Raw genomic sequence first — 10,000 nt, 5'->3', positions numbered from 1 at the left:
ATTGAGCTGATCTGGCCCATGCCCTCCAATCACTCCAGACCAGGTGCCAGCATCATGACCAACTCGGGCATTGACGTCACCCAACAAGATGACTCTGTCCCGAGTGGCCACTTTAGCCAGCACCTGTGACAGGAGGTCATAGAAGGAATCTGACTCATCGGCTTTGCCTGCATCCCTCCACGGATGTTCGTCTTCGGTGGGGGCATAAGTAACCACGACCACCACTCCTCGCCTCCGGTTGATGGGAAGGCGAGCCCAAAGTAGCCTGGGGCTTACAGCTTCCCACACCTCACCGCCACGCTCCCACGCCCCCTTCATTCTTTTGTTCATAAGAAGAGCCACTCCCTGTTGTTTGGCAGTCTCCTGCCCCGAGTAGAGGACTGTCCACCCCTCATGGTGGCAGGAGCCAGAACCGGTCCACTGGACCTCCTGAATGCCACAGAGATCCAGACGGTACAGGTCCAGCTCCCGACAGAGGAGTGGCAGCCTCTCCTCCGCAGTGAGCGTTCGAAGATTCCACGTGGCCACACGAAGTGGTTTTTCGTTGTTTCTGGAGGAGCCCCGAGGGTGAAGATTCAATCTCCTGGCTCCGCCAATTGGGGTTTGGCCAGGAGACGTCATAGACGCCTGTCCCCCCGGGGCCTCCGGCACAAGCTTATTAGTTACATATTTATGTTTAATTCGTAGTTTCGTGGTAACGAATTGAAGGTGTTACCAGCCCCTCGCACCCATCCAGAGCCCCCGTTTAGCCGCTGTGGTGGTCACAGACGCCATGAGGGGAGAGGCCAATGGGCATTGGCATTGGCCCTCCCCCCCACAGCACTGTCCACGACAGTGTTGCCCGTCCGGCACCACGAGGAGGTAGGGGGTTGTTTTGCCATGCGTAGTGTGTACACACACACACACACACGTACACACACACGTATAAACACACACACACACACGTACACACACGTGTACACACGTATACACACACACACGTATACACACGTATACACACACACGTACACGCACGTGTACGCACACACACACACGTACACACACACACGCACACGTATACACACACACACGTATACACACACACACACACACGTATACACACACACACGTACACACAGACACACGTACACACACGCACACGCACACACACGCACACACACGCACAAGCCAGCATGCCTGCTTACTGGACTGAGGAGACTGGCCCTCTTAGGGAGCGCGTGAAGGCAACCGCAGAGGAGAGAAGCGTTAGTCCACAGCGAGCCCCGCACGCTCAGCACCACGCTCGGCACCACGCTCGGCACCACGCTCGGCACCACGCTCGGCACCACGCTCGGCACCACGCTCGGCACCACGCTCGGCACCACGCTCGGCACCACGCTCGGCACCACGCTCGGCACCACGCTCGGCACCACGCTCGGCACCACGCTCGGCACCACGCTCGGCACCACGCTCGGCACCACGCTCGGCACCACGCTCGGCACCACGCTCGGCACCACGCTCGGCACCACGCTCGGCACCACGCTCGGCACCACGCTCGGCACCACGCTCGGCACCACGCTCGGCACCACGCTCGGCACCACGCTCGGCACCACGCTCGGCACCACGCTCGGCACCACGCTCGGCACCACGCTCGGCACCACGCTCGGCACCACGCTCGGCACCACGCTCGGCACCACGCTCGGCACCACGCTCAGCACCACACTCAGCACCACACTCAGCACCACACTCAGCACCACACTCAGCACCACGCTCAGCACCACACTCAGCACCACGCTCAGCATCACACTCAGCACCACGCTCAGCATCACACTCAGCACCACGCTCAGCATCACACTCAGCACCACGCTCAGCATCACACTCAGCACCACGCTCAGCATCACACTCAGCACCACGCTCAGCATCACACTCAGCACCACGCTCAGCACCACACTCAGCACCACACTCAGCATCACGCTCAGCACCACGCTCAGCACCACGCTCAGCACCACACTCAGCACCACGCTCAGCACCACGCTCAGCACCACGCTCAGCACCACGCTCAGCACCACGCTCAGCACCACGCTCAGCACCACGCTCAGCACCACGCTCAGCATCACACTCAGCACCACGCTCAGCACCACGCTCAGCATCACACTCAGCATCACGCTCAGCACCACGCTCAGCACCACGCTCAGCATCACACTCAGCACCACGCTCAGCACCACGCTCAGCACCACACTCAGCATCACACTCAGCACCACGCTCAGCATCACGCTCAGCATCACACTCAGCATCACACTCAGCACCACACTCAGCATCACACTCAGCACCACACTCAGCATCACACTCAGCACCACGCTCAGCACCACGCTCAGCACCACGCTCAGCATCACACTCAGCATCACGCTCAGCACCACGCTCAGCACCACGCTCAGCATCACGCTCAGCATCACACTCAGCACCACGCTCAGCATCACGCTCAGCACCACGCTCAGCACCACGCTCAGCATCACACTCAGCATCACGCTCAGCACCACACTCAGCATCACACTCAGCACCACGCTCAGCACCACGCTCAGCATCACACTCAGCACCACGCTCAGCACCACGCTCAGCATCACACTCAGCATCACACTCAGCACCACGCTCAGCATCACGCTCAGCATCACGCTCAGCACCACACTCAGCATCACGCTCAGCATCACACTCAGCACCACGCTCAGCATCACACTCAGCACCACGCTCAGCACCACGCTCAGCATCACACTCAGCACCACGCTCAGCATCACACTCAGCACCACGCTCAGCACCACACTCAGCATCACGCTCAGCACCACGCTCAGCATCACGCTCAGCACCACGCTCAGCATCACGCTCAGCACCACGCTCAGCATCACGCTCAGCACCACGCTCAGCATCACACTCAGCATCACGCTCAGCATCACGCTCAGCATCACGCTCAGCACCACGCTCAGCATCACACTCAGCACCACGCTCAGCATCACACTCAGCATCACGCTCAGCATCACACTCAGCACCACACTCAGCATCACGCTCAGCATCACACTCAGCATCACGCTCAGCATCACACTCAGCACCACGCTCAGCATCACGCTCAGCATCACGCTCAGCATCACACTCAGCACCACACTCAGCATCACGCTCAGCATCACACTCAGCACCACGCTCAGCATCACACTCAGCACCACGCTCAGCATCACGCTCAGCATCACGCTCAGCATCACACTCAGCACCACACTCAGCATCACGCTCAGCATCACACTCAGCATCACGCTCAGCATCACACTCAGCACCACGCTCAGCATCACACTCAGCACCACGCTCAGCATCACACTCAGCACCACACTCAGCATCACACTCAGCATCACGCTCAGCATCACACTCAGCACCACACTCAGCATCACGCTCAGCACCACGCTCAGCACCACGCTCAGCACCACGCTCAGCACCACGCTCAGCACCACGCTCAGCACCACGCTCAGCATCACACTCAGCACCACACTCAGCATCACACTCAGCACCACGCTCAGCATCACACTCAGCATCACACTCAGCATCACACTCAGCATCACACTCAGCACCACGCTCAGCATCACACTCAGCACCACACTCAGCACCACACTCAGCACCACGCTCAGCACCACACTCAGCACCACGCTCAGCACCACACTCAGCATCACGCCCATCACCTTCACGTCGCGTGTACGCAGCGTGTACGTAGTGTGTGTGTAGTGTGTGTGTGTAGTGTGTACGTAGTGTGTGTGTGTACACAGCGTGTGTGTAGTGTGTGTAGTGTGTACGTAGTGTGTGTGTAGTGTGTGTGTAGTGTGTGTGTAGTGTGTACGGAGTGTGTGTAGTGTGTGTGTAGTGTGTGTGTAGTGTGTGTGTAGTGTGTGTGTAGTGTGTGTGTAGTGTGTGTGTAGTGTGTGTGTAGTGTGTGTGTAGTGTGTACGGAGTGTGTGTAGTGTGTGTGTAGTGTGTGTGTAGTGTGTGTGTAGTGTGTGTAGTGTGTGTGTAGTGTGTGTGTGTAGTGTGTGTGTAGTGTGTACGGAGTGTGTGTAGTGTGTGTAGTGTGTGTAGTGTGTGTAGTGTGTGTAGTGTGTGTGTAGTGTGTGTGTAGTGTGTGTGTAGTGTGTGTGTAGTGTGTGTGTAGTGTGTGTGTAGTGTGTACGGAATGTGTGTAGTGTGTGTGTAGTGTGTGTGTAGTGTGTACGCAGTGTATATGTTAGCGTGTACGTAGCGTGCACGTAGCGTGTGCGTGGCGTGTACGTAGTGTGTACGTAGCTGTTACTGCTGCAGCTGCTGCTACTGCTGCTACTGCTGCTACTGCTGTTGTTGCTGCTACTGCTGCTGCTACTGCTGCAACTACTGCTGCTACTGCTGCTACTACTACTGCAACTACTGCTGCTACTGCTGCTACTGCTGCTACTGCTGTTGTTGCTGCTACTGCTGCTGCTACTGCTGCTGCTACTGCTGCTACTACTACTGCTACTACTACTACTGCTGCTACTACTGCTGCTGCTGCTGCTACTACTGCTGCTACTACTGCTGCTACTACTACTACTGCTGCTACTACTGCTACTGCTGCTGCTACTACTGCTGCTACTACTACTACTGCTACTACTACTGCTACTACTGCTACTACTGCTGCAACTACTACTGCTACTACTGCTACTACTACTACTGCTACTACTGCTGCTACTGTTGCTACTACTGCTGCTACTGTTGCTACTACTGCTACTACTACTACTGCTACTACTACTGCTACTACTGCTACTACTACTACTGCTACTACTACTGCTACTACTACTACTGCTGCTACTGCTGCTACTACTACTACTGCTACTACTACTACTGCTGCTACTGCTACTACTGCTACTACTACTACTACTGCCACGTACCTGGCCCCATGGCTCCGGGCCCCGCTGCGTGCAGCAGCTGCTGGGGAGGCCCATTCATGTGCATCTCATCCTGGGGGGGGCGGGGCAAACACGTGGTCACCACCACACTCCACCATGGCGCGTGTGGGACTGGCTTGTGGGCGTGGCTTGTGGTTTGTGGGCGTGGCTTGTGAGCGAGTAAAAGTGCTTTGTGGGCGTGGCTTGTGGGCGTGGCTTATGGCTTGTGGGAGTGGCTTGTGGCTTGTGGGAGTGGCTTGTGGCTTGTGGGAGGGGCTTGTGGCTTATGGCTTGTGGGCGTGGCTTGTGGGCGAGTGGGAGTGGCGTGTGGCTTGTGGGTGTGGCTTGTGGCTTGTGGGAGTGGCTTGTGGGTGTGGCTTGTGGGCGTGACTTGTGGGCGCGGCTTGTGGGCGCGGCCTGTGGGCGCGGCTTGTGGGCGCGGCTTGTGGGCGTGGCTTGTGGGCGTGGCTTGTGGGAGTGGCTTGTGGGCGCGGCTTGTGGGCGCGGCTTGTGGGCGCGGCTTGTGGGCGCGGCTTGTGGGCGCGGCCTGTGGGCGCGGCTTGTGGGCGTGGCTTGTGGGCGTGGCTTGTGGGAGTGGCTTGTGGGCGTGGCTTGTGGGCGTGGCTTGTGGGCGCGGCTTGTGGGCGCGGCTTGTGGGCGCGGCTTGTGGGCGCGGCTTGTGGGCGTGGCTTGTGGGAGTGGCTTGTGGGCGCGGCTTGTGGGCGCGGCTTGTGGGCGCGGCTTGTGGGCGCGGCTTGTGGGCGCGGCTTGTGGGCGTGGCTTGTGGGCGTGGCTTGTGGGAGTGGCTTGTGGGCGTGGCTTGTGGGCGTGGCTTGTGGGCGCGGCTTGTGGGCGCGGCTTGTGGGCGCGGCTTGTGGGAGTGGCTTGTGGGAGTGGCTTGTGGGCGCGGCTTGTGGGCGTGGCTTGTGGGCGTGGCTTGTGGGCGTGGCTTGTGGGAGTGGATTGTGGGCGTGGCTTGTGGGCGTGGCTTGTGGGCGTGGCTTGTGGGTGTGTCTTGTGGGCGTGTCTTGTGGGCGTGGCTTGTGGGCGTGTCTTGTGGCTTGTGGGCGTGGCTTGTGGGCGTGGCTTGTGGGCGTGGCTTGTGGCTGTACCTGCATGTGCCCCAGCGGGACGATGGAGCTCTGGCGGTGCAGCATTCTCTGCGTGCGTCAAAGTCAACAAAGTAAACAAAGTAGACAAAGACAAGTAAACAAAGACAAAGTAAACAAAGACAAGTAAACAAAATAGACAAAGTAAACAAAGTAGACAACGTAAACAAAGACAAAGTAAACAAAGTAGACGAAGTAGACAAAGTAGACACAGTCAACAAAGTCGACAAAGAGGGTCACCAAGGAGAATTCAACGGCGCTGTCGGGGTGGGCGCCGTTAAGGAGCAGCAGCGGCATCATCATCATCAGTAGCATCATCAGCATCATCAGCAGCATCATCAGCATCATCATCAGCACCATCATCATCATCATCAGCACCATCATCATCATTAGCATCATCATCAGCAACATCATCAGCATCATCATCAGCAGCATCATCATCAGCAGCATCATCATCAGCATCAGCACCATCATCATCAGCATCAGCACCACCATCATCGGCACCATCATCGGCACCATCATCATCATCAGCACCATCATCAGCATCACCATCATCATCAGCAGCATCAGCGCCCACGGAGGCTGGCGTGGGGGGGGTAGTGGGGTGGGCAGGTGGCTGTGGGTGGGTGGCGAGCTGTGGGTGGCGAGCTGTGGAAGGGTGCGGTGCGAACCGACGCGGCGTCGCGGTCCAGGGCCTGCAGGGCGACGAGAGCGTGCAGCAGGGCATAGGCCAGCTGCGGGTTCTGCAGCAGCAGCGTGCGGCCCTCTTGCGGACACGTCACCACACACGCCTGCACACGCACACACATGTACACGCACACGTCACCACACACGCACACACGCACACACGCACACACACGTACACACGTACACGCACACACACGTACACACATGTCACCACGCACGCACACGTCACACACGTACACACACACACACACGCACACACACAGTCACCACACACGCCTGCACACGTGCACACACGCACACGTCACCACACACGCACACACGTACACACACACACACGTACACACATGTCACCACGCACGCACACGTCACACACGTACACACACACACACACGCACACACACAGTCACCACACACGCCTGCACACGCACACGCACACTCATGTACACACGCACACACGTACACACACACACACACGTACACACATGTCACCACGCACACACACGTCACACACATACACACACACGTACACACACACGCACAGTCACCACACACACACACACACACGTCACACACACACGCCTGGACACGCACACACGCACACACACACACACGCACACACGTACACACACACACGTCACCACGCACGCCTGCACACACGCACACACACACACACGCACACACGTACACACACACACGTCACCACACACGCACACACACACGTCACCACGCACGCCTGCACACACGCACACACACGTACACACACACGTACACACACACGTACACACACACGTACACACACACACACGTACACGCACACGCACACAGACACACACACGTCACCACACACACACGTACACACACACACGTACACACACGCACACGTCACCACGCACGTACAGCACGTACCGTGTACAGTGTGGCGGTGTACAGCACCGTGTACAGTGTAGGTGTACAGTCTAGCGGTGTACAGTCTAGCGGTGTACAGTCTAGCGGTGTACAGTCTAGCGGTGTACAGTCTAGCGGTGTACAGTCTAGCGGTGTACAGTCTAGCGGTGCACAGCACCGTGTACAGTGTAGCGGTGTACAGCACCGTGTACAGTGTAGCGGTGTACAGTGTGTTGGCATACAGTGTAGTGGTGTACAGTGTAGCGGTGTAGTGTAGTGGTGTACAGTGTAGTGGTGTACAGTGTAGTGTATATAGTATAGTAGTAGTGTATATAGTAGTATAGTAGTAGTGTATATAGTATATACTATAGTAGTCGTGTATATAGTAGTATAGTATATACTATAGTAGTATAGTATATACTATACTACTATAGTATATACTATAGCAGTATAGTAAGTAGTATAGTAAGCAGTAACATAGTATTTGTGTGTGAACCTTCATCTGCTTGACGAGGCAGTAGAGCTGCTCGGGGGGTAGAGAGGCGACCGCCTGCGTCACGTGTCATAGTACTAGTGTACTATAGTAGTATAGTATATACTATAGTAGTATAGTAAGTAGTAGTAGTATTTGTGTGTGAACCTTCATCTGCTTGACGAGGCAGTAGAGCTGCTCGGGGGGTAGAGAGGCGACCGCCTGCGTCACGTGTCATAGTACTAGTGTACTATAGTAGTAGTGTATGTAGTAGTATAGTAGTATTAGTGTAAGTAGTAGTAGTATTTGTGTATGAACCTTCATCTGCTTGACGAGGCAGTAGAGCTGCTCGGGGGGTAGAGAGGCGACCGCCTGCGTCACGTGTCATAGTACTAGTGTACTATAGTAGTAGTGTATGTAGTAGTATAGTAGTATTAGTGTAAGTAGTAGTAGTATTTGTGTATGAACCTTCATCTGCTTGACGAGGCAGTAGAGCTGCTCGGGGGGTAGAGAGGCGACCGCCTGCGTCACGTGTCATAGTACTAGTGTACTATAGTAGTATAGTATATACTATAGTAGTATAGTAAGTAGTAGTAGTATTTGTGTGTGAACCTTCATCTGCTTGACGAGGCAGTAGAGCTGCTCGGGGGGTAGAGAGGCGACCGCCTGCGTCACGTGTCATAGTACTAGTGTACTATAGTAGTATAGTATATACTATAGTAGTATAGTAAGTAGTAGTAGTATTTGTGTGTGAACCTTCATCTGCTTGACGAGGCAGTAGAGCTGCTCGGGGGGTAGAGAGGCGACCGCCTGCGTCACGTGTCATAGTACTAGTGTACTATAGTAGTATAGTATATACTATAGTAGTATAGTAAGTAGTAGTAGTATTTGTGTGTGAACCTTCATCTGCTTGACGAGGCAGTAGAGCTGCTCGGGGGGTAGAGAGGCGACCGCCTGCGTCACGTGTCATAGTACTAGTGTACTATAGTAGTATAGTATATACTATAGTAGTATAGTAAGTAGTAGTAGTATTTGTGTGTGAACCTTCATCTGCTTGACGAGGCAGTAGAGCTGCTCGGGGGGTAGAGAGGCGACCGCCTGCGTCACGTGTCATAGTACTAGTGTACTATAGTAGTATAGTATATACTATAGTAGTATAGTAAGTAGTAGTAGTATTTGTGTGTGAACCTTCATCTGCTTGACGAGGCAGTAGAGCTGCTCGGGGGGTAGAGAGGCGACCGCCTGCGTCACGTGTCATAGTACTAGTGTACTATAGTAGTATAGTATATACTATAGTAGTATAGTAAGTAGTAGTAGTATTTGTGTGTGAACCTTCATCTGCTTGACGAGGCAGTAGAGCTGCTCGGGGGGTAGAGAGGCGACCGCCTGCGTCACAGCGTGCGGAGCCTCCTCAGGGGCCACAGCGTCGCCAAACGGAGACTCCAACACGGGCCCCGTGTGACCCAGACCTGACACACGCACAGAGACACAAAGACACACACACACACAGTGAGACACGCACAGAGAGACGCACAGCGACACACACAGAGACACAATGAGACACACAGTGAGACACAGAGACACACACAGTGAGACACACAGAGACACACACAGTGAGACACACAGAGACACACACAGTGAGACACGCACAGAGAGACGCACAGTGACACAGACACACAGTGACACACACAGAGACACAATGAGACACACAGTGAGACACACAGAGACACACACAGTGAGACACACAGAGACACACACAGTGAGACACACAGAGACACACACAGTGAGACACGCACAGAGAGACACACAGAGACACACAGACACACACAGTGACACACACAGAGACACAATGAGACACACAGTGAGACACACAGAGACACACACAGTGAGACACACAGAGACACACAGTGAGACACACAGTGAGACACACACAGACACACACAGTGAGA

At 55.4% G+C, this 10,000-nt stretch overlaps 1 protein-coding gene across 1 annotated transcript in view; it reads right to left on the bottom strand.

The window, feature by feature from the left end:
• Window positions 1–10,000, bottom strand: part of LOC144739855 (cleavage stimulation factor subunit 2-like) — a gene marked incomplete at its 3' end in the record, with an annotated part of 14,364 nt that overhangs the window by 1,142 nt on the left and 3,222 nt on the right. The window contains exons 4-7 of the mRNA XM_078622748.1: window positions 9,384–9,520; window positions 6,679–6,798; window positions 6,011–6,058; window positions 4,902–4,971 (exon numbers count right to left, since the gene is read on the bottom strand). Of these exons, the coding sequence (XP_078478874.1) occupies window positions 4,902–4,971; window positions 6,011–6,058; window positions 6,679–6,798; window positions 9,384–9,520 (375 nt within the window). The remainder of the gene's footprint in view (window positions 1–4,901; window positions 4,972–6,010; window positions 6,059–6,678; window positions 6,799–9,383; window positions 9,521–10,000) is intronic.

This window comes from Lampetra planeri, unplaced genomic scaffold, assembly GCF_965212315.1.
Source record: "Lampetra planeri unplaced genomic scaffold, kcLamPlan1.2.h2 scaffold_1754, whole genome shotgun sequence".
Taxonomy (NCBI): Eukaryota; Metazoa; Chordata; class Hyperoartia; order Petromyzontiformes; family Petromyzontidae; genus Lampetra; species Lampetra planeri.
This window is presented reverse-complemented; position numbering and strand designations above follow the sequence as displayed.